General features: G+C 54.4%; 1 protein-coding gene across 5 annotated transcripts; it reads left to right on the plus strand.

Moving 5' to 3' along the window:
* Positions 1–34: 34 nt before the first annotated feature.
* CACNB1 (calcium voltage-gated channel auxiliary subunit beta 1) lies at positions 35–24,596 on the plus strand. Of its 5 annotated transcripts, none has more exons than XM_016930783.4 (14): positions 35–329; positions 2,770–2,856; positions 6,137–6,256; positions 10,793–10,915; positions 11,468–11,604; positions 11,825–11,901; positions 12,293–12,447; positions 13,552–13,632; positions 14,032–14,090; positions 14,275–14,384; positions 14,551–14,702; positions 20,318–20,413; positions 20,862–21,047; positions 22,740–24,596. In XM_016930783.4, exons 1-14 carry the CDS (start codon positions 246–248, stop codon positions 23,202–23,204), a joined length of 1,932 nt encoding a protein of 643 aa, XP_016786272.1. In that variant the 5' UTR covers positions 35–245; the 3' UTR covers positions 23,205–24,596. The 5 variants fall into 5 exon arrangements, with proteins under 5 accessions (XP_016786272.1, XP_016786274.1, XP_016786275.1 ...); XM_016930785.4 differs by lacking the exon at positions 12,293–12,447 and adding an exon at positions 13,266–13,285; XM_016930784.2 differs by lacking the exon at positions 35–329 and adding an exon at positions 407–472.
* The last annotated feature ends 37 nt before the right edge of the window (positions 24,597–24,633 follow it).

The raw sequence follows: 24,633 nt of genomic DNA on the forward strand, positions 1-24,633 counted from the left end.
GCGCGGGCGGAGGGAGGGAGCGAGGGAGGGGCGCGGGGAGATGCTGAGCCTACGGGGGAGGCGGCGGCGGCAGTGGAGAGAGCGGGAGGAGCGAGGGAAGGCAGAAAGGAGGCAGCCGAAGGCCGAGCTGGGTGGCTGGACCGGGTGCTGGCTGCGCCGCGCTGCTTTCGGCTCCCACGGCCTCTCCCATGCGCTGAGGGCGCCCGGCTGGGCCGGGCCGGCGGCGGGAGGGGAGGCTCCTCTCCATGGTCCAGAAGACCAGCATGTCCCGGGGCCCTTACCCACCCTCCCAGGAGATCCCCATGGAGGTCTTCGACCCCAGCCCGCAGGTGAGGCGTGGTGGCCCGGCCCAACGGGAGGGGGTCGCTCCCGCGGACCGTGTTGAGGTCGGCTCGAGAGGCGCGGGAGAGGAAGGGGTTATATGCCGGGCGCGGAGGAGAGAGGGATGCCTGCGCGCCCCCCATCCTTGCAGGTTGTGATTGATGGGCGCTGGGCCTGGGGCTGGGTGGCGATGCTGCGGAGCGGGGAGGGGGCGGGTGGGCTGCCTGTCACCCTCGCCTCCTTATCTCCCCCGCGTCAAGGTTCCTGCCGCTTGGGCACCAGCTTCAGTGGGCTGAGCGTGGGGGTGCTGGTGGAGGGGGATCTGGGCCTTGAGAAGGGGAGGTTGAAAGAGGCTAGAAAGCGAGCCAGGCAAGGGGGGCGACGCAGAGCACGCTCGGGGGCTCCAGGCGGGTGTGGGTGGGGCGGGGGTGGCACGAGGAGGTGGCCGAGGCGATGGTCAGAGGGCGGTGCCAAATGCCAACAGGCCTTCAAAGCCGCAGACACTGGTTCTCGAGGGTGGGGAAAGAGCCAACCCCGGTCGAGGTCCCCTCCCAGCCACCTGGGCTCCATCTCTATGTCGGACCTGCTCCCCTCCCCCACACCCACGTTGATTTACCCCACCCCCACCCCCGCCCCACAAACGCCTCCAAAGTTTGGAAAGTTGGATGGATGCCAACTCATAGGAGGGGGGGAAAGCTGTTTTACCTGGGGGAGGGGTCTACTTCTCCATCCCCACCCGCACACTTTTCCTACACCCCTGGTTACCCCCAGGAAGTGGCATTCTTGGGCGCGGTGGGTTCCCATGGGGTGACCAGCAGGCTCTGGGATGGTCGCGCCAGGGGATTTCTTTGGGAGTGTCCTTCTCCAAGGATAGCATTAACTCTTCTGTTACTGTGGCCACCAGCTGTAACCACCATGATAATGTGACTGATGGGTATGTAGAGGGGTCAAGTCAGACCTAAAAATACCTTCCTCCACCCCAGGCCCCTTTGAGCCTGGGAGGCAGCTGACTGGGGCCTTCCTTTCAGCTGTCCCCTGTCCCTCTGAGTGCCACTCCCTTTGCCCAGCCTGGCAGTCGGGGGGAGGGTGGTGTCTGGGATTCACTGGGTGATCCTCCTAGGTTTGTAGGGAGCATCACAACTTGAGTTGGGGTATATGTCTGGTTTGAGAGAAGGGCGGGGAGGGGAGGATCTTGGAAGGGTCCCCAGGGGCCCTCCTCTCCCATTTTCCATCCTCTTTCTTGTACCCTGATCCCAGCAGCCAAAGCCCCCAGTCTGGTCATGGCCCCTCCAGGTTCTTTGGCCAAAGAAAGTCTAGGATGGAGACCAAGGGCGGGGACTTGGAAGTCTGAGCCCTCACTCACTCTCCCCATTCTGAGCTGGGCTGAGGCCAAGTGTGTGTGGGTACAAGCTGGGGAGGGCCAGAAGCAGCTCTTCTTACAAGAGGACTGGAAATACCTGACGCCCTTAACCTGAACGTGTGGCTTCCTGAATGGTCAGGCGGTATTTCCTCCATCCAGTCTCTGAGACTGAGCCAGCTTACCCCCTAGGGATCTGTGGGGCTGTGTCCTAGGCTCATGTGGTGCGGGGCCGAGGGACATTTAGATTGACATAGCCTGATGGGTACCATGGGCATGGGGCATGGGCAGTGGCAGCTGGGGGCCACAGGGTAGAAGCTTGATCCCTCTTGCCCCCTTGGGGAGGACTGTAGCTACTGTGATTGTGAGAGAGGGAGCTGAGAAAAAGTCCTGTCTGGGCAAGGGATGAGAGTGGGGAGCAAAATCTGCCCCCATAGTGCCAGGGATCAGGCTGGATGTTTACTCTCCAAATACAGTTCCATGCCCCTACTCCCTCCCCAGAAATCTGGCTCTGAGTCTCCAAGAGAGCTGTCATCCCCTCCCTACTCTGTGAATAGCGAAGGGAAGAGTTGGGCACAGGGGAGAAGCCAGGCTGGGCCCTGGGTTGGCAGTTCCTCCTCTCTGGGGGCCACCAACACAAACAGCCCTGCTCTGCTCCTGCGGAGGGGGAGTGGGGGTGACTTTCCCGCTCTCCCCACCCAACACCCAGCACTGCCGGCTGCCTCTCCCTTCCTCGGAGGCCTCTGCAGTCTGCCCAGCATCTTAATTAGCTCTGCTGCCTAATGAGCCTCCAGCTTCTCCGCGCCTCCCCCCTTCCCAGCCTCTCTGGCTTGGTTTGGGGGTTTCCGTGTGGGCCTTCTGGGGCTCTCTTGCACTGGTCCCCACTCCTGGCTGTGCTCTGGGCCCTCTCCATGAGGATGGGAGACCCTCCCTCCCCTTGGGTCGTACCACCTCAGGAGGAATGTGCAGGGGGGTGGAGGTGGGGCTGGGAGTGCTGTTCCCAAGCTTGGCTGTAGCTCTGGGGCTGGCAAGATGAGGGTTGGGAAAGGGCCCTTCTGATTCTACTCTTGTTCCTTTCCTGGCCTCTTCAGGGCAAATACAGCAAGAGGAAAGGGCGATTCAAACGGTCAGATGGGAGCACGTCCTCGGATACCACATCCAACAGCTTTGTCCGCCAGGTAATGGGGAGGCTGGGCGGAGAAGAGGGAGGTGGCTGGTTGGTGGAGACCAGCATTGGTGAGCCAGGTCTGCGGTATTGTCCAGGCACCCTACCCTGTGCCATTTGTCACCTGCCTGGAGCCACCCCATCACCCTGACACCCCATGACCTCTCCTGGATGTGCTGTCAGCGGCACCCACTCGCTCAGCCCCCGCCCCTGCCGGGCCCCTCCCCCAGCACCAGGCACCCTCCCCTGCTGCCTGCTGGCCTGCGTCATCTCATTCAGGGACAGCCTGGCCTGCCTCCCTCTAGCTTGCTTCGGGCTGTCACCCACTCCCCCTGCCGGCTGTCTGCTTCCATGTCCTCCCCCAGAATCTGTGACAGGGTTGGGTGGAGGCAGGTCCTAGGAAAAGCAGAGCAAGGATGTTTGGGTCCCTGTAGTCCTGGTGAGGTCCTGGCCAGGGAAACACGCTCCTCACCTCGAGACATGACTGTCTAAGAAGCGCAGAGAAAGGGTGATGGTGACGGGGGTGGGGGTGGTTGAGGCATGAGGTTGTTGATTTTATAATAGAGAAGACGGTAGCCCAGTACCCCTGCCTGAAAGGGTGTAACTGAGAATAGCTTTCTGGGGTCTTCTGTGCTCAGTCAGTAAGCGGCTGCTCTCATCTGTCAACCCTGGGCCATCTTAGGCTCAGGGTGAGGGACTGAGAGAGGCATGTGGTTGCTATGACTACTTAGCATCTCACCAAAGTCTGGTACCCAAAAAAGGCGAGAGGGGCTTGGGATTAGACAAGGAAAAGGCGTGTATTGAAGAGGAAATGGGCAGGGCATTTGAGGGCAGAAGACAGCACAGAGGAGGGGTCCTCTGGAGATGAGCCCCTCCCCTCCACCTTGGGCCAGGAGCGAGGGTGATGCCAGGCAGATCCACCACTAATTAGAGTGAGGCCCTTCTTTCCGTTTCTTCTGTCTCTACAGCACTTGGCACATGTGAGCCTCAGTCTGACTTGGGAGGTTCAGGAAGGGGAGGCTTCATTCTAGCCTTTTCTAAGTATAGGAACAGACAGGAAGTCCTTTCTTCAATCACTCCCTCATCCCTCCTGTTGCAGGACATGGCCAGGGCTAGGAAGAATGACGCTGTGCTTTTATTGCCCCTCTTGGCAGAAAAGGACCTTGGCTCCTTCAGTGTTTGCCAACCCAGGGAGTCAGACCCCAGCCTCCAATTCTTCTTCCTTTTAGCTCCCCAGCTCTGATCCCCGGTAGGTGGTGGGGAGTGGTGGGGGGGGGCAGTCCTTGCCACATCTCTGAGCTAAATATACCCTAGCAGTTTGCACATGTAGCAACTCTGCTTGTAACCTGAGCCCCCAAGGGAACGGGCAGTTTGGGCCACCCCCTAGGCCAGCAGGGCCAGGCACTGAGGGTGCCGGGATGGAGGCGCCCAGCCGGACCCTGGTGGTGGTGAGCTGGGGATGGAGTGGGGTGGCAGCGGGTAGAACAGCCTCTCAGGAAAGCTGACGGAGGGCAGCCTTTACTCCAGCGTGTCTCCACTGTTTCCTGTCTTCTGCCATTTCTGATGTGTGCGTGTGTATGCGCGTGCATGTGTCTGCATATGTGTGTGTATGTGTGCGCATGCCTACATGTGTGTCTGTGTGCACCTGTGTGTCTGCATATGTGTGTGTGTCTGCCCGCACATGTGCATCTGCATGTGTGTCTGTGTGTGTGCATGTAACTGTGTGTGTATGTGTACACGTGCGCGTGCCTGCATGTGTGTTGGGGTCGGTGAGTGTGTACGTGCGTATGCCTGCATTTGTGTTCGGGTTGGTGAGTGTGTGTGTGCACGCGCATGCCCGCGTGTGTGTTGGGGTCGGTGAGTGCCTCTCTGCTAGTCTGTCTCCCTGTCTGTTTCCCTGGCTCTTTGACTCTGCGTGCTCCCATCAGGGTGGAGAGGGGGAGCTACGCTGGTTTTCTCTCCTTCTCTCCTTCATGCCTCTTTCCCCACTTCTGTTAGTGACCCCCACTCCACCCCAACCCTTCCTCCATGGGTCTCCCATTTTCATTATTTGGCTGGGAAAGAGATGGGCAGCTGCACCAGCTAATGACCTGAGGCCCCTGGGGAGAGGTGGGACTTTGTTTCTGTCTTTCCCAGGTCCCCTCCATGCCAAACTTATGGACCTTCCTGGCCAAGTGACCCTTTTCTGCCCTCAGGAAAGAACCCCTACATCCCTGCAGTCCTCCTCTTTTGCCACATAACCTCCTATGCCTTGTCCAACACCACCCCTGCATAGTCACACAAATCCACACCTCTTGCCTCCTGCCCTCACATGTCCCCCAACCTCAGGGTCACAGATGTCTGGGAGCTCCCCCCCAGTACACTCACATGTGTCTGTACACACACAGTCATATGCAGCCAACTATAGAGCACACCCTCCTCCACACACTTGTACTTGCACATCCACACACACACATGAAGAAGCACGTGCATTCCCACTACCAGGTCTGTACGGGCAACATGTGTCTTACACATATGTGTGCATCCCTAAAGGAGTCCCTTGTGTTCTGGGTTGGTCATTGTGGTCAAAGCCAGCTGTCTGGCACCCAGCAGCCCTCATTTCAGGGAAAGCCCTGTCCCATATCCTGCTCTTAACCTGCCTCTTCGGTCTTTACCAGCCTGGAACTCTTGGGTTCTCTTGTGTCCTAGGAGAGCCTGAGGACTGGGGCTGTAAGTAGTGAAGTTTGATTCTGGCAATACCAGTTAAGAGGAGCAGGGGAGGTAGGAGTCTATCTCCCTCTACCCTTGAACAGAAGCTGGCAAAATCTGTGGTGGCCCCATCCTGCGGAGCAGGCCATCCACGGCTGATAGTGCAGAGAGCTCAGGCCGAAGCTGGTGGCTGCAGTCCCTGGAATGGATGCCACTGGACCTCAGCTGAGTCTATCTCAGCGGGTGCTGGGGGCAGGGGAGGGAAGGAGCAGTGGGAGTAGAGACTCGTCCCTGGCATTCCTCCCTTGCCTTGTGCCCCTATCAGGTTCCCACCCCTCCCTGGGCCCCAAGCAGCTGTCCTTGGGCCTGCCTTCATCTCCTGCTTGCTGCTGTCACCCTCACTAGGGCCACACTTTCCCCAGGGGCCTGAGAAATCTCAGCTCCTGGTCCCTTCCACCTAGTACCACCTTGTCTTAGCCCTTGTGGTGTCATGCTGGGCTGGCTGGGGCTTGAGGCATCCATGATGGGTGGCACCTCCATGCCTTCCCAGGCCCAGGAGCTGGGAGGGGCAGCAATGGCCCTGATCTGGCTCTCTCTATTTTCAGGGCTCAGCGGAGTCCTACACCAGCCGTCCATCAGACTCTGATGTATCTCTGGAGGAGGACCGGGAAGCCTTAAGGAAGGAAGCAGAGCGCCAGGCATTAGCGCAGCTCGAGAAGGCCAAGGTGAGAAAGATGTGGGGAGGGGCTGTGCTGGCATGATTTCCCCCAGTCCTGGGCTGTAGAGAGAGCCCAGACAGAACCAGGGCCAAGTCTTGACCCAGCCACTTCCTAGTACCCCTGAACCTTGCTCCTCTGTCCTTCACCTGCACAATGTGGGCTATAATACCTGCCTGCTTATACAGTATAATAAGTATAATAAGTGCCTGTTATTATACTGTTTACACACATAATAAGGACTTGATATGTGCCAAAAATTTTTTTTTGTTGTTTTTTGAGTTGCAGTCTTGCTCTGTCACCCAGGCTGGAATGCAGTGGCGCGATCTCAGCTCACTGCAACCTCCGCCTCCCGAGTTCAAGTGATTCTCCTGCCTTAGCCTCCCAAATAGCTGGGATTACAGGTGCGCACCACCAAGCCTGGCTAATTTTTGTATTTTTAGTAGAAACAGGGTTTCACCACGTTGGCCAGGCTAGTCTCAAACTCCTGACTTCAAGTGATCTGCCCGCCTCGGCCTCCCAAAGTGCTGGGATTACAGGCGTGAGCCACTGCACCTGGCCAGTGCTAAAATCTCTACGTCTTCCTGGAATCAAACTTCCTGGGCTGGAATCCTGGTCCTGACTCTTTTTTTTTTTTTTTTTTTGAGACAGAGTTTCGCTCTTGTTGCCCAGGCTAGAGTGCAATGGTGTGATCTTGGCACACTGCAACCTCCACTTCCTGGGTTCAGGCGATTCTCCTGCCTCAGCCTCCTGAGTAGCTGGGATTACAGGCATGCTCCACCATGCCCGGCTAATTTTGTATTTTTAGTAGAGATGGAGTTTCTCCATGTTGGTCAGGCTGGTCGTGAACTCCCGATGTCAGGTGATCAGCCAGCCTCAGCCTTCCAAAGTGCTGGAATTACAGGCTCTGGTCCTGACTCTTTTTTTTTTTTTTTGAGACAGAGTCTCGCTCTGTCACCCAGGCTGGAGTGCAGTGGCATGATCTCGGCTCACTGCAAGCTCCGCCTCCCGGGTTCACGCCATTCTCCTGCCTCAGCCTCCCAAGTAGCCGGGACTATAGGCGCTGGCTGCCACGCCCGGCTAATTTATTGTATTTTTAGTCGAGACGGGGTTTCACCATGTTAGCCAGGATGGTCTCGATCTCCTGACCTTGTGATCCGCCCCCCTCAGCCTCCCAAAGTGCTGGGATTACAGGCATGAGCCACCGTGCCTGACCTGGTCCTGACTCTTAATAGCTGTGTGATCTTAGGAAAGTCACATTAAAAGGAAGATAATAATACCACTTAACTTCAGAGGATTTTTTTATTTTTGTGATGAATATAAATGAGAGAATATGTGTTAAGTATGTAACATGGTACCTGGAACACTAAATGGTCATTACTGTCATTACTGTTTTTTTTAATTTAATTTTAGGCCAGGTGCTGTGGCTCACGCCTGTAATCCCAGCACTTTGGGAGGCCCGGTTGGGCGGATCACTTGAGGTCAGGAGTTCGAGACCAGCTTGGGCAATGTGGTGAAACCCCGTCTCTACTAAAAATACAAAACTTAGCTGGGTGTGGTGGCGTACGCCTGTAATCCCAATTACTCGGGAGGCTGAGGCACCAGAATCGCTTGAACTAAGGAGGCGGAGGCTGGAGTGAGCTGAGATCGCACCACTGCACTCCGGCCTGGGTGACAGAGCGAGACTCTGTCTCAAAAAACATAATAATAAATAAATTTAAATATTTATTATTTTTATGAGACAGGGTCTCTCTCTGTCACTCAGGCTGAGTGTAGCGGCGTGATCACAGCTCATTGGAGCCTTGACCTCCCATCTCAGCCTCCCGAGTACCTGGAACTATAGAGGCATACCACCACACCTGGCTGATTTTTTATTTTTTGTAGAGATGGGATCTTGCTATGTTGCCTAGGCTGGTCTTGAACTCCTGGGTGCAAGTGATCCTCCTGCCTCGGCCTCCCAAAGTGCTAGGATTACAGGCATGAGCCACTGTGCCCAGCCCCTTTTATTTATTTATTTATTTTTGAGATGGAGTCTCGCACTGCCGCCCAGGCTGGGGTACAGTGGTGCGATCTCGGCTCACTGCAGCCTCCGCCTTCCAGGTTCAAGCGATTCTCCTTGCCTCAGCCTCCCAAGTAGCTGGGATTATAGGCGCCCGCCACCGTGCCCGGCTAATTTTTTTTTGTATTTTTAGTAGAGATGGGGTTTCACCATGTTGGCCAGGCTGGTCTCAGAACTCCTGACCTGGTGATCTGCCTGCCTCGGCCTCCCAAAGTGCTAGGATTACAGGCGTAAGCCACTGTGCCCAGCTGCCCCTTTTATTTTTTAAAAACCGACAGGGCTGGCTGGGTGCGGTGGCTCACGCCTGTAATCCCGGCACTTTGGGAGGCTGAGGTGGGTGGATCACCTGAGGTCGGGCATTTGAGACCAGCCTGACCAACATGGTGAAACCCCATCTCTACTAAAAATACAAAACTAGCCAGGTGTGATGGCGCATGCCTGTAATCCCAGCTACTTGGGAGGCTGAGGCAGGAGAATCGCTTGAACCAAGGAGGCAGAGGTTGCAGTGAGCCAAGATTGCGCCATTGCACTCCACCCTGGGCAACAAGAGCGAAACTCCATCTCAAAACAAAACAAAACAAAACAAAACAGACAGGATCTCCCTATATTGCTCAGGCTGGTCTCAGACTCCTTCCCTCAAGCCAGTATTGGGATTACAGGTGTGAGCCACTGTGCCTGGCTGCTATTATTATTATTATTTTATTTTATTTTATTTTGAGACGGAGTCTTGCTCCATCACCCAAGCTGGAGTGCAATGGCACGATCTTGGCTTGCTGCAACCTCTGCCTCCTAGATTCAAGTGATTCTCCTGCCTCAGCCTCCTGAGTAGCTGGGATTACAGGTGCGTGCCACCACGCCCAGCTAATTTTTGTATTTTTAGTAGAGACGGGGTTTCACCATGTTAGCCAGGCTGGTCTCGATCTCCTGACTTCATGATCCACCCGCCTTAGCCTTTCAAAGTGCTGGGATTACAGGCATGAGCCATTGCGCCCGGCCTATAACTATTATTTAATTAATTTATTTTGTTTTGTTTTTGAGACGGAGTTTCGCTCTTGTTGCCCGGGCTGGAGTGCAGTGGCACCATCTCAGCTCACTGCAACCTCCACCTCCCAGGTTCAAGTGTTTCTCCTGCCTCAGCCTCCCAAGTAGCCAAGATTACAGGCATGTGCCACCACACCATGCTAATTTTGTATTTTTAGTAGAGACAGAGTTTCACCATGTTAGTCATGGCTGGTCTCGAACTTTTGACCTCAGGTGATCCACCTGCCTTGCCCTCCCAAAGTGCTGGGATTACAGCAGTGAGCCACCGTGCCCGGCCTGCTATTATTATTATTTTTTCTGGGTATCATTGTGGGCTTCCCCACCCCCAACCCTTTTCATTCCCGAGTGCCCCGCCTCTACCCTGAGAGGGCTGAATTCCACATTTTGCTTTCTTGTTTTTTATTGTGAAAGTTAATATACATGGAGAAAACCACACAAGCCAATTCAGTATACATTTTTTTTTTTGACGGAGTCTCACTCTGTCATCCATCCTGGAGTATAGTGGCATGATCTCGGCTCACTGCAACTCTGCTGCCCTGGTTGAAGTAATTCTCCTGCCTCAGCCTTCCAAGTAACTGGGATTACAGGCATCTGCCACTGCGCCCAGCTAATTTTTGTATTTTTAGTAGCGACAGGGTTTCACCATCTTGGCTAGGCTGGTCTTGAACTCCTGACCTCATGAATCCACCTGCCTCTGCCTCCCAAAATGCTGGGATTACAGGCGTGAGCCACTGCGCCCAGACTTTTTTTTTTTTAGACAGAGTCTTGCTCCGTCATCCAGGCTGGAGTGCAGTGGTGCCATCTTGGCTCACTGCAACTTCTGCCTCCTGAATTCAAATGATTCTCATGCCTCAGCCCCCTGAGTAGCTGGGATTACAGGTGTGTGCCACCATGCCCGCTAATTTTTTTGTATTTTTAGTAGAGGCAGAGTTTCACCATGTTGGCCAGGCTGCTCTCAAACTCCTGGTCTCAAGTGATCCACCTGCCTTGGCCTCCCAAAGTGTCAGTATACATTTTGTTGTTGTTGTTGTTTTGAAATGGAGTCTTGCCCTGTTGCCCAGGCTTGAGTGCAGTGACACAATCTCGGCTCACTGCAACCTCCACCTTCCAGGTTCAAGCAACTCTCCTGCCTCAGCCTCCTGAGTAGCTGGGATTATAGGCACCCACCACCACGCCTGGCTAATTTTGTATTTTTAGTAGAGACGGGGTTTCACCATGTTGTTCAGGCTGGTCTCGGACTCCTGACCTCAGATGATCCACGTACCTTGGCCTCCCAACGTGCTGGAAATACAGGTGTGAGCCACCACACCCTGCCCATGTCCATACACATTTCAAGGAACTATTAGAAAGCAAACATCCAAGTAACCACCACTACTGTCAGGAAGTTGTACATTACATTGTGGTTTGCCCTCTAGTTGCCATCCTCCCCTGTGTGCCTCCTCTAGACCAAGCCAGTGGCATTTGCTGTGCGGACAAATGTTGGCTACAATCCGTCTCCAGGGGATGAGGTGCCTGTGCAGGGAGTGGCCATCACCTTCGAGCCCAAAGACTTCCTGCACATCAAGGAGGTGGGTATCTGGAGGGAGGGCAGGGAAGTGGGTGCCAGGAGACAGGCAGCCAGAGTGCTAGTGGACAAAAGGCTTCTGAGCCAAGCAGAGCCAGGCTGAATCTGCTCTGTGACCTTAGACAAATCTCTCCACCTCTCTGAGCCTCTTAATTTTCTACTGGAAAAATGAGGTGGTAATGCTTAGGTCAGAAGGTTGTTGGGAGGGCTTGTTAGGGGGCCTGAACTGGCATGGCGGTGTGCCAGGGACATGTAGGTATCCGCATTTACTCCAGCGGCCTTTGTAGAGTAGGGTGGGCACATGGGGAGAAGAAGGACTCTCAGAATTGCATTGGGCCAGTGGCAGGGTGGTCCATGGCCAGAAAGCATGCTGGTCCTGGAGTTGTCCTGAGAATTGGCAGCTCCACTCAGAGGCTGGAGCCAGGGCTGGGGATTTTTGAGGGTGCCACCCCTGGGCTGGGAGGTGAGTCTGGGCGTTTCCCCTAGAGAGTGACTGCTAGCTTGCCCCTGCAGTTTCCCTCTTGCTCTTTCCACCCACCTGCCATATTCTTTGCAGAAATACAATAATGACTGGTGGATCGGGCGGCTGGTGAAGGAGGGCTGTGAGGTTGGCTTCATTCCCAGCCCCGTCAAACTGGACAGCCTTCGCCTGCTGCAGGAACAGAAGCTGCGCCAGAACCGCCTCAGCTCCAGGTGTCTGGGTGGGGCAGGGGAAGGGGATGCTGCCAACCCCAGGAGAGGCCATACAGCCTGGACTAGGCCTCAATGGTTGCCCCTGGCCCTGAGGGCACAGAGCTGCCTGTGGCATCACCAGTGGGGCTGGAGCACCTCCGGGGGTGCCGCATGTGAGAGGATGAGAGCCCCCCACGCCCACCTCTTTGCTCACAAGCTCGGTTTGCCTCTGCCCACACAGCAAATCAGGCGATAACTCCAGTTCCAGTCTGGGAGATGTGGTGACTGGCACCCGCCGCCCCACACCCCCTGCCAGTGGTAAGAGCCATCGCCATGCAGGGGTTTGGGAAGAAGCTCCTGGGTGGGGTGGTCTCCCCACTCCCTGAATCCTCCTTTCCCTGCAGTAGGAAACACCCCAATCCTGAGTCCCCCAAGCACATGCAGTGGTTCCCCCTCCATGAAGAGTAGGATACCCCTCAAGCTGGGCCTGTCATGTCTCTCCTCTCCCTTTTCTTTGGTAGCTCCATCTCTCTGCCTGATTCCCCTGCCCTGCCCCCATTCATTTCTCCCAGCCCTGTTCCATTCACCTCTTCTTCTTTCTTTTTTCCCCATCCCCATCCCTGCGTTCTGTACTTGTGTCTCCACGTTCATCTCACTCCTTCTCCCCACCTCGCCTCCCTCCTCCCTCTCTCCTGACTCTCCGGTCCAGGTAATGAAATGACTAACTTAGCCTTTGAACTAGACCCCCTAGAGTTAGAGGAGGAAGAGGCTGAGCTTGGTGAGCAGAGCGGCTCTGCCAAGACTAGTGTTAGCAGTGTCACCACCCCGCCACCCCATGGCAAACGCATCCCCTTCTTTAAGAAGGTAATTCTCGCTGTGTTCTTGCAAGAGGTGGGGGAGTCAGGGCCAGCACTTTGGTGGAGGGAAGGGGGCTGTAATGGATTCAGATGTGGTACCAACCTGTTCTGTGGGCATCAGGGCTTCCTGCTGAGGTGGAGGGAAGGGTAGCATGGGCACATCCCCCTCCACACACAACTCCACCCTGGCCCGATCTCCAGGAAGGAGATCTTGCCCTTGGAAGATTGCCCCCACACCTGGGGCAGCAGGGTTTGGTGGTCATGAACCCTGACCTCTCCCCTCACTCCCAGGGGCCTGCTCTGGTGTTGGTGTCTACCTTGGCATGTGAAGCAGGACATGGGATGGCATTCCTTCTTTGCCCTTTTTTGACTCTCTAGGTGGGCACATAGTGGGGGGTGGGCTGCTGGCTGCAAAGCAAGACAGTTAAGGGAACCCCTAAAATGGGCAGGTTGGCATGCACTGGGGGCAGGAGATGGGCACCAAGATAGGGGCTGTCACCCTCTCCAGCTCTTTTCCAAGACCCAGAAGAGGGTAGGATATGTCTGAATATTCCCACATCCACTGGACTGACTGTCAGTCCTGCTCCCAGCCCTGATCCAGGGCCACCTCTGGCTCCCCCTTGGCGTGGGGTCCCGTTCCCCGTCTCTGGCTCTGTCTGTCACTAACACGCATGCCCTGTTATCTCTCCTCGTCTGCCCGGCTCTCCCTCCCTCTCTTGTCCTGGCTCCTGCCTTGCCCTCTGCCCCTGCCTGGGTCCCCTTCCCTCTCTCCTCCCCCTTCCCTCTCTCCTCCCCCTTCCCTCTCTTGGCAATCTCTGGACCCAGCCAAACAGAAGCAGAAGTCGGTGAGTATCACAGCTTTCTGTGTCCTCCTCCCCACTCCCTGGGATGAGCTAGGGGGACCTTCTAACACCCATTCCCACATCTGTCCCCCATTTCCCCCACCCTTCCTGGTTCTCCCTGGCCATCCCTCCCCACCCCCACCCTGATCCCCACATCTGGGCTCTGGGACCAGGGTGGGGGAAGGCTGCATGGGGGAGCCTGGAGTCTGGGGGAGAGGATCTAATGTCATCTCCACTCTGGGGTTTCCCCTCCCTGCTTCCCCCCCCAGACAGAGCATGTTCCCCCCTATGACGTGGTGCCTTCCATGAGGCCCATCATCCTGGTGGGACCGTCGCTCAAGGGCTACGAGGTAGGACTTCCTAGAGGGTAGTGGATGCAGAGGGGCCTTAGAAAGATCTTCAGACCCCAGAGAGATCCCCTAGAGGGCCTGATCCCAAGGCATCCTCCCAGGAGGGCTACAGACTTTCAGAGACAACCCCCAGGGGGCCCAATCCGCAGAAAGACCCACTCAGAGGAGCCCCGTCCCCCAAAGAAACCCTCAGAAGAGCCCTCCCAGAGATGCCACTTACAGGGACCTTGGAACCAGAGACCCCAGTGGAGGCCCCTCAGACTCAGACCCCCGCCCGCCGTAAAGGCCTGTCCAGAAGAAAGTGGAACATGAGGGTACAAATACCCAGCGACTCAGAGTCTGAGCGGCTTTAAATGCCTGCCTTCTCCTCCCTCCCTCCCCACAAACCCCCACCCCCAGGTTACAGACATGATGCAGAAAGCTTTATTTGACTTCTTGAAGCATCGGTTTGACGGCAGGTAAGATCTTGGGAGCTGCTCCTCGCACCTGCCGTTGCTCTCTGCTGCTGGGGATGGGCAGGATGCCTCGAATCACAATCCTGGGACTCGGACTGAGGAACAGAAGGCGGGCCTGGAACTGGGGAGTGGGCAGGGCATTCCAGCCCACCCTGACCCCTGATGCCCCTCTTGCCCCATTCCCCAGGATCTCCATCACTCGTGTGACGGCAGATATTTCCCTGGCTAAGCGCTCAGTTCTCAACAACCCCAGCAAACACATCATCATTGAGCGCTCCAACACACGCTCCAGCCTGGGTGAGCCTACTCCTGCTGTCTTCACTCCCCCTTTCTGGGCCGGATGTGGGAGGGGTGGGAGGTGTGGGAGGTAGTGGGCAGGGCCATCTCCAGAAGTGTTCCCTCCACCTGCTGTTCCTGGGAGGCCACCTGACATTCCCCCATCCACATGACTCCATGCCCCCAGCTGAGGTGCAGAGTGAAATCGAGCGAATCTTCGAGCTGGCCCGGACCCTTCAGTTGGTCGCTCTGGATGCTGACACCATCAATCACCCAGCCCAGCTGTCCAAGACCTCGCTGGCCCCCATCATTGTTTACATCAAGATCACCTCTCCCAAGGTGGGTGCAGGAGCCTGACCCTGGCCAGGACAGCGTGGTTTAAAAGGGCTGCTTGGGTTTAAATCCCAGCTCCACTGCTTACTAATTACGTGAATTAATCTGCCTGAGTCTTAGTTTCCTTCTCTGTAAAGCTCCATCGTATTGTCAAGTGTTTCAACCTCATATGAATGTATAGCACTTAGCAAATGGTCTGATACAACATGTTAGCTATTATTTACTATTATTAGGGTCATGCAGACCAGTCCCCTGTCTCCACTCTGATTGACCTCCCACCCTTGGACTGAAAGAATTCTGTGCTTTTTGTTCCAGTGCCACCCAGCTACTTGGCAGTTGGGAGGTCTTTCCTTTCTTCTTCTTCTTCTTTTTTTTAAGTCAGGATCTCGCTCTGTCACCCAGGCTGGAATGCAGTGATGCAATCATAGTTCACTGCAGCCTCTACCTCCTGGGCTAAAGCAATCCACCCACCTCGGCCTCCCACATAGCTGGGACTACAGGTGTCCACCACCATGCCTGGCTAACATTTTTATTTTTTAGAGATGGGATTAGCTGTGTTGCCCAGGCTGCTTTCCTCTCTTGATATCAGCCCTTTTTGCTGCAGTGTCCTCATTTGGACTTTGATAGAGGGGAAATCGGTAGGAAGGCTGCCTTACTTTTTCCTTGTATTGCAGCACCATTAACTTTCCCTTCTAGATGCCAGTGGGGATCTGAGAAACACGGAGGAAGAGTTGAGGTGAAGGATTTGAAGTTAGAAGACAGCATGGGCTTGAAATTCTAGCTCTGATTGGTTTACATATTGATTTATTCTTATTGTTGGTTGTTTTTTATTGAACTTGGAATCTTGGGGGAATTATTTAGCCTCTGATTCTCTATTTCTCCACCTATAAAGTGGGGTTATAATCCCTCTCTTGTGTTATTGTTGAGAGGATTGCTGTAAGGAGCCCAGTATACTCTCTGATTTATTTATTTATTTATTTATTTATTTTAGACAGAGTCTTGCTCTGTCACCAGGCTGGAGTGCAGTGGCGCGATCTTAGCTCACTGCAACCTCCACCTCCCAGGTTCAAGCGATTCTCCTGCCTCAGCCTCCTGAGTGGCTGGGACTACAGGAGTGCACCACCACGGCCCAGCTAATTTTTTGTATTTTTTAGTAGAGACAGGGTTTCACCATGTTGGCCAGGATGGTCTCGATCTCCTGACCTCGTGATCTGCCCACCTCGGCCTCCCAAAGTGCTGGGATTACAGGAGTGAGCTACCGCACCCAGCCTACTCTCTGATTTATGAGGGCAGCCAATAGTGGTAACCATTATCATCCCATGAGCTGGGCTCCCTGGACCAGTTACTTAACCTTTTTTTTTTTGAGACAGCCTTGCCCTGTCACCCAGGCTGGAGTGCAGTGGTGCGATCTCACTCACTACAGCCTCCGCCTCCCAGGTTCAAGTGATTCTTGTGTCTCAGTCTCCCGAGTAGCTGGGGTTAGGATTACGGGCACACACCACACCTGGCTTTTTTTTTTTTTCTTTTTGAGAAGGAGTCTCACTCTGTCACCCAGGCTGGAGTGTAGTGGTGCGATCTTGCTCACTGCAACCTCCGCCTCCTGGGTTCCAGTGATTCCTCTGCCTCATCCTCCTGAGTAGCTGGGACTACAGGCACACGCCACCACACCTGGCTAATTTTTATATTTTTAGTAGAGACGGGATTTTACCATGTTGGTCAGGTTGGTCTTGAACTCCTGACCTCGTGATCCACCGGCCTCGGCCTCCCAAAGTGCTAGGATTACAGGTGTGAGCCACTGTGCCCGGCCACACCTGGCTAATTTTTGTATTTTTAGTAGAGACAGGTTTTCACCATGTTGGCCAGGCTGGTCTCAAACTCCTGACCTCAAGTGATTTCTCCTGCCTCAGCCTCCCTAAGTGCTGGGATTACAGGCGTGAGCCACCGCGCCCAGCCTACTTAACCTTTCTGAGTCCTCTGTTTCTAATGAGATAAAGGGGATGATGGGATTTAAGTACTTCCTGAGGGGAGTTGAAAGGACCAAATGAGATAATGGATGCAAAAACACTGAACTAGAAGGTAACTAATGCTTCCATTTCCCCCACTAAGGTTAAGAGGAGGGACTCTGGAACCAGGCAGCCTGGACCTTCTACTCCAGGGCTGTCACTTACTGGCTCTGTGTTCCTTTGGCAAGTGGCCAAACATCTCTATGCCTTGGTTTCCTCATCTGCAGCATAGGCATACTGGGTTTGTGAAGATTAAATAAATGGGTTAACCATGAAAAATGCTTGGTATTGGGCCAGGCACGGTGGCTCACACCTGTAACCTCAGCACCTTGGGAGCCCGAGGCCGGCGGATTGCCTGAGCTAAAGAGTTCAAGACCAGCCTGGGCAACATGGTGAAACCCTGCCTCTACTAAAATTCAAAAAATTAGCTGGGCATGGTGGTGGGCACCTGTAATTCCAGCTACTCAGGAGGCTGAGGCACAAGAATTGCTTGAACCCAGGAGGCGGAGGTTGCAGTGAGCCGAGATTGCATCACTGCACTCCAGCCTGGGTGACAGAGCAAGACTCTGTCTCAAAAATAAATAAATAAATAAATAAAAATAAATGCTTGGTATCCCAGAACTATATCTGTTCCATTTTGTAAGAAGATTTTCATTTTCAAATAATTTCAGATTTACAGAAGTGTGGCAAGAATAGTATCAAAAAAATCTTATTTTTTGAATATTCTTCACCAGGATTCACTAATTTTTTAAACATTTTATTGAGGTAGAATTCCCATACCATTAAGTTCAGCCATTTAAAGTCTATAAGCCAGGCTTGGTGGCTCACACCTGTAATCCCAGCACTTTGGGAGGCTGAGGCAGGTGGATCACTTGAGCTCAGGAGTTGGAGACCAGCCTGGGCAACATGGCAAGACCCTGTCTCTATTAAAAAATAAAAAATAAATTAAGTGTACAGTCTAATTTTTTTCAGATTCACAAATTTTGAAACATTTACTTTTATCTTTCTTTCTCTCTTTTTTTTTTGAGGGGGGACGAAGTCTCGCTCTGTCACCCAGGCTGGAGTGCAGTGGTACAATATTGGCTCACTGCAATCTCTGCCTCCCAGGTTCAAGTGATTCTCCTGCCTCAGCCTCCCAAGTAGCTGGTATTACAGGCGCCCACCACCACACCTGGCTAATTTTTATATTTTTAGTAGAGACAGAGTTTCACCATGTTGGCCAGGCTGGTCTCGAACTCCCGACCTCAAAAGATCCACCTGTCTCAGCCTCCCAAAGTGCTGGGATTATAGGCGTGAGCCACCATGCCTGGCCTATATTGTGTTTCTTAAGAACAACATCATTATCTTACACAACCATGATGCAATTGTAAAATTCAAGAATTATTTCTAAAATATAGTCCATATTAGTTAGTTTTTTTTTTTTTTTTGAGCTAGGGTCTCACTCTGGCTGCCCAGGCTGGAGTGCAGTGATGCGATCTTGGCTGACTGCAGCCTCTGCCTCCCTAGTTCAAGCAGTTCTGCCTCAGCCTCCTGAGTATCTGGGATTACAGGCGCCTGCCACCATACCCAGTTAATTTTTGTATTTTCAGTAGAGACGGGGTTTTGCCATGTTGGCCTGGCTGGTCTCGAACTCCTGACCTCAGGTGATCCACCACCCCCCCTGCCTCCCAAAGTGCAGGGATTACAGGCGTGAGCCACTGTGCCGGTATAGAATGCCCTTCATAGCAACATTTGCCCCAATGCAGGAACCAACCCAGGATCACTTGTTGCCTGTTGTTTTTTAGACAGAGTCTTGTTCTGTCGCCCAGGCTGGAGTGCAGTGGCACGATGTCAGCTCACCTCAACCTCTGCCTCCCAAGTTCAAGTGATTTTCATGCCTCAGCCTCCTGAGTAGCTGGGACTACAGGCATGTGCTACCACGCCAAGCTAATTTTTGTATTATTATTATTTTTTAATAAAATAAAGACAGGGTTTCACCATGTTGGCCAGGCTGGTCTTGAACTCCTGGCCTCAGGTGATCCACCCGCCTCAGCCTCCCAAAGTACTGGGATTACAGGTGTGAGCCACTGCGCCCGGCCTAGTTTTCTTTCTTTCTTTCTTTCTTTCTTTCTTTCTTTTTTTTTTTGAGACAGTCTCACTCTGTTGCTCAGGTTGGAGTGCAGTGGCGATCTCAGCTCACTGCAAGCTCTGCCTCCCAGGTTCACGCCATTCTCCTGCCTCAGCCTCCCAAGTAGCTGGGACTACAGGCACCTGCCACCATGCCCGGCTAATTTTTTTAGTAGAGACGGGGTTTCACCATGTTGGCCAGGATGGTCTTGATCTCCTGACCTCGTGATCCACCCACCTTGGCCTCCCAAAGTGCTGGGATTACAGGCATGAGCCACTGCACCCGGCCCTCTTTTTTTTTCTTTTTTTTGAGACGGAGTCTTGCTCTGTTGTCCAAGCTGGAGTGCAGTGGCACCATCTTGGCTTACTGCAAGCTCTGCCTCCATTCTTCTGCCCCAGCCTCCTGAATAGCTGAGACTACAGGTGCCTACCACCACATCCGGCTAATATTTTGTATTTTTAGTAGAGATGGGGTTTCACCATGTTAGCCAGGATGGTCTCGATCTCCTGACTTCAAGATCTGGCCGCCTTGGCCTCCCAAAGTGCTGGGATTACAGGTGTGACCCACTGCACCCAGCCAGTATAGTTTTCTTTAATCTGGAAGGCTTCCTCAGCCTTTCTTGAATTTTCCAGAGACTGACATTTAGGCAGAGTACAGGACAGCTATTCTGTAGACTGTCTGTCCCTCAGTGTGCGTTTGTGTGATTGTTCCTCATGATTAGTTTCCGGTTTTGCATTATTATAATTATGGTTCTTGTTGTTGAGATGAGAATGATAATAGCAGCTATCTAACAGGATTGTTGTCAGGACTCAATTGATCATGTGAAAAGCACAGAACAATGCTGGTATGTAGCAAGTGCCCCATAAAGGAAGACTGTTGTTGTTGCCGTTGTTAATATAGAGGGTGTGGCCGGGCTCAGTGACTCACGCCTATAATCCCAGCACTTTGAGAGGCTGAGGCAAGTGGATCACTTGAGGCCAGGAGTTTCAGACCAGCCTGGGCAACATAATAAGACCCTGTTTCTACAGAAAAATTAAAAAAAATTAGTGGGGTATGATGGCACGTGCCTGTAGCCCTAGTTACTCAGGAGGCTAGGCTGGGGGCTCGCTTGAGCCCAGGGTAGAGTGAACTATGTTCACACCACTGCACTTCAGCCTGGGTGACAGAGCGAGAACTAGTCTCTAAAATTAAAAAAAAAACAAAAACAAAAAAAAAGGAGGGTGGGCGGGCCTACAAACAATGTTAGAGAAGTTGAGAAGGAGAATCACTGCCCTTCATATAGCCCCTAAGGAAGGCTGGCATAACACCAGGAGAGAGCCTGAGCTTTGCATAGGGTAGACACAGGGCTGCTGAGGTCCTTTCTGCAGAGGTGCCCAGGGCTGAGAGTTATGGAGCATTCAAGGGTCTTGACACTGGCTCTCCATGCTGATCCAACCAGGACCCGCCTCTCTGACTGGGTGCATTGCCTGAGTCCCTCTAGCTCCTCTTCCTTTTCTCTCTCCCCAAACCAGGTACTTCAAAGGCTCATCAAGTCCCGAGGAAAGTCTCAGTCCAAACACCTCAATGTCCAAATAGCGGCCTCGGAAAAGCTGGCACAGTGCCCCCCTGTGAGTGCCTAGATCCCAGGGAAGGGAATGGAGGGAGAACATTTGGGTTGTCCTGGTTTCCTCTGGCCTACATGAGAGACAGGGTGACCAGGAACACCTGGGTCAGGCCTGTGGGTGCAGACTGGTCTTCCGGGAAGAGCGCAGGTCCCATCAGTCAAAGACTGGGTTCAAGCCCCAGAAGCACCCTTCTGCGTGGAGAGTCTAGCCCTGTCTCCCAGCCTTGGTTGCCTTATCTCTAGAATGAGGGAGTTGGACTGAGTGCCAAAACTTCTTGCAGTTCTGCCAATCTGTAGATCTGAGAGCTCTCCTTCCCTTCTACATCCAGAGGCCTCTTTTTAACCTTGTCCTTCAATCCCTTGACTCTACCCACTGCACCCAGGCCACACCCTCAACCCCCTTGGCCATGCCCCACTCATCCCAGCCCTGCCCCCTAACCCCGCCTTCACAGGAAATGTTTGACATCATCCTGGATGAGAACCAATTGGAGGATGCCTGCGAGCATCTGGCAGAGTACTTGGAAGCCTATTGGAAGGCCACACACCCGCCCAGCAGCACGCCACCCAATCCGCTGCTGAACCGCACCATGGCTACCGCAGCCCTGGCTGCCAGCCCTGCCCCTGTCTCCAACCTCCAGGTACAGGTGCTCACCTCGCTCAGGAGAAACCTTGGCTTCTGGGGCGGGCTGGAGTCCTCACAGCGGGGCAGTGTGGTGCCCCAGGAGCAGGAACATGCCATGTAGTGGGCGCCCTGCCCGTCTTCCCTCCTGCTCTGGGGTCGGAACTGGAGTGCAGGGAACATGGAGGAGGAAGGGAAGAGCTTTATTTTGTAAAAAAATATGATGAGCGGCAGCTTCTGGTGTCTGTGGTTTTTGATGGGTCTGGGGCTTCTGGTGCTGTCTTCCTGGGCCTGGTGCCATAGGAGCGCATCTGCTGCCCGCTGGATATGAGGCCTGATGGGAGCGCTTTTAAGACAAGGGACTAGGAAGGACATGCGAGGAAGACTGATAAACTGATTCGCTGGACTCCACACCCTTTTTAGACCCAACAGAGCAGGGGCCTTCAGAGCCAGGGAAACCTACGTTAAACCTGGACTCTCCCTCCCTGGAGCCCTGACTCCACAAGGCCCCTCAAGAGGGACCAAGAATGTGGCATCTTCTATGACTTGATGCTGAACCTTCCACCATTCTCCCAGTTAAAGTCCAGGAAAGGACCTCCCATGGGAGACCCATCCTGCCTTGCCCTCCTCCCATGGGAGCCACAGCCCACCTCTTGATTGCACACCATTAAGTATAAGGTCTTAAGAGCCAGAAGAAACCCATGAAATCATTCTAGACTGTAGCTTTCAAATTTGTTTTCAGCAACAGAGCCCATTTGTTCAATGAATCTTACGTGGAAGCTGAGGATGTAGATAATGCATCCTTGCTCTGCCCTGAGGGAGCCAGGGGAATGGCCTCCCCTCCACCTCCATGGGGACCCCTGAAGCACTTCTGTGCCCTTCCCACCCAACGCCACCCCAGATCTCTAGGTAACAGTTTGGAAACTGCTGCTCAGGTCTAACCCCCATCACATTACAACCAAGAAATGAGGCCACAGAGAGGGGAACTGTTTGCTTAGGGTCACACAGCTTGACATGGCAGGGAAGGGACTGGAACCCCTCTTGTGCCCCACCTCCACGTGACATTTGATGATAAGGACACTGGGCCACCTCTTCATCTTCAGTAGGAGGAGGAGACCCAGCAGCCTTCCCCAGCTTGCTGCTTTGAGTGCTTGTTGGGGGCAAGGGAGGAATCCCATCAGCCTTGGAGATGGTGTCATCTGACTAGGGAATGGTGGGAGAAGCATGGGGTTTCTGGAAGCCTGAGATTGGGGTTTGGTGTGGGTCAAAGAAGCCAGGGTCAGCAGGTTTGAGCTGAAATCCCGTTAATATATTTGGAAAACCAAAGGCAATGACTAACCGAATCAACCACTAATGAGTGGCAATACTGAGCTGTTAATGACAATTAGCCCCAAGATAGCATTAATGACCTGCACTGAGGAAGCGGTGACTCATGGCTCACGGCTGTTGGCCATAGTTGCCCTGAGAGTTCATATGTCCTCACATCTGTTGAAGGTCGGGTGCCCCCTGTCCCGAGAGAGGAGCAAATGCCCTGAGGTCTGTCCTCTGGCTGGGCTCCAGAGCCATTTGTCCCCGGGGCCCCTCCCCTAGAGCCAGCACCCTCTTCATCCAGGCCGGACCTCTTAATGCTGTCACTAACTTGCCTTGCTTTGTTGTGTTTTTCTCACCCCTGCCTGATCTGCATGGTGTGTGCTGTCCGTCTGCTAACCAGGGACCCTACCTTGCTTCCGGGGACCAGCCACTGGAACGGGCCACCGGGGAGCACGCCAGCATGCACGAGTACCCAGGGGAGCTGGGCCAGCCCCCAGGCCTTTACCCCAGCAGCCACCCACCAGGCCGGGCAGGCACGCTACGGGCACTGTCCCGCCAAGACACTTTTGATGCCGACACCCCCGGCAGCCGAAACTCTGCCTACACGGAGCTGGGAGACTCATGTGTGGACATGGAGACTGACCCCTCAGAGGGGCCAGGGCTTGGAGACCCTGCAGGGGGCGGCACCCCCCCAGCCCGACAGGGATCCTGGGAGGACGAGGAAGAAGACTATGAGGAAGAGCTGACCGACAACCGGAACCGGGGCCGGAATAAGGCCCGCTACTGCGCTGAGGGTGGGGGTCCAGTTTTGGGGCGCAACAAGAATGAGCTGGAGGGCTGGGGACGAGGCGTCTACATTCGCTGAGAGGCAGGGGCCACAAGGCGGGAGGAAGGGCTCTGAGCCCAGGGGAGGGGAGGGAGCGAGGGGCTCACACCTGACATGTATTCGCCTCCAGGGGGCGCTGTCTCCCTCCTTTCAGATGCCTTTGCTCAAAGCTTGGGGTTTCTTTGGTGTTACCATCCCAGCTCCCGGGAGGCCCTTAAGCCCCAGCTGTCGGTTTTTACCTGCCTGTTGTGGATGGATGGGGGATACCCACCTTTCTGAAGTGTCCCCTTTCTCCCATCTTAAGGGGCTCTCCTCCCTCACCCTCCTAGAGAAAAGGTGCACTTCCTTAACTCTTTCTACTCGGGGGCCTAAGTGACGGTCCTAAGTGGGATGGCTCTCCTTCTCCCAAGCTGCAGTACTGGGGAAGGGCTGGGTGCTTTTCCTGGAAAGGGAGGCCACAGATTCTTTCCCATGGGGGCTCTCTTCCCCAGACCCCAGATCCAAGGTCCCTCACCCTGCCTGCCCCTTCCTCCCAGCTTCCTGGCAGCATCGTCTGGTCGGTGAAAGCCATAGCATGGACACCCCATGGGGAGCTTGTCTTGGGGAGGGTTCTGGGTGGAAGCTGGCAGGCATACAGCACCCTCTACCCTCCGTGGCCATGGCAACGTCCAGGGCCCAGAACCCTGAGGAGTGAGCGGCCAAGACGCTGCTCCCCACCCCCGACCTCCATGCCTCAGCCTTTGCCTACCCCAGGAATGAGCTTGGCCTCCAACATCCCTTGCCTGCTGCCATTAGAAGAGGGGGCCCCTCTGCATCTGAGCCCCCCATCCCTGTGCCACCTGGGTGTGGAGCCCATGGAACACTCTGGTCCGCCTCATTTTAAACCAAAAAACTGCTCCTTCACCCTCACCCTGAGGCCCCAGGGGAGAGGACCCGTGGGATGGTGCCCAGGGGTTGCCTTGGGACCTCGGATCTCCTCTGGGGGGCTTGGCTGCTGCTGTTGCTGCTCTGTATTTGCCTCTCGTGATTCTGTTTGTTACCCATGTTCACTTCCCCCAGGAGAGGCCTTGGTACCCCCTCTCCCCTGGGGCATCCCTCTGCCTTGGCATCCCTGTAGCCCAGCAACCCTGCCCCTCCCCAGCATCCCAGCTGGGCCAGAGAGAGCCAACTGTGCCAACAAGGACTGGGCCCTGCCCGGCTGCCCGCCTCAGGGATGGGCACCTCATGCCTGTCTCGCCACCTCCTGTGCCAATGTCCCACCCTCCACCTGGGGGTGGGGTGCAGCTTCCACTTACTGATTAGAAGACACCACTGCCCTCCCTTCCCCCCTCCCTGTCTGGTGTCCTGTGCCCCCATCTGTCTGTCTATATTTGTCTGTACTCCCCTAGGAGAAGTATTTTGCCACATATAAAACCACTGTCCTGTCCTTTGTGGCTGCCTCCCAAGCCTGCTTCTTTGTCCTCGCCAC

Source organism: Pan troglodytes, chromosome 19 (genome assembly GCF_028858775.2).
Source record: "Pan troglodytes isolate AG18354 chromosome 19, NHGRI_mPanTro3-v2.0_pri, whole genome shotgun sequence".
Classification (NCBI taxonomy): domain Eukaryota; kingdom Metazoa; phylum Chordata; class Mammalia; order Primates; family Hominidae; genus Pan; species Pan troglodytes.

Excerpts from the sequence above, each read along its gene's own strand:
- CACNB1 (XM_016930783.4), top strand. The coding sequence starts at position 246 with ATGGTCCAGAAGACCAGCATGTCCCGGGGCCCTTACCCACCCTCCCAG. Across the intron at positions 330-2,769 it reads TCTTCGACCCCAGCCCGCAG|GGCAAATACAGCAAGAGGAA; the intron begins GTGAGGCGTGGT and ends TGGCCTCTTCAG. Across the intron at positions 14,703-20,317 it reads TCAAGATCACCTCTCCCAAG|GTACTTCAAAGGCTCATCAA; the intron begins GTGGGTGCAGGA and ends TCCCCAAACCAG.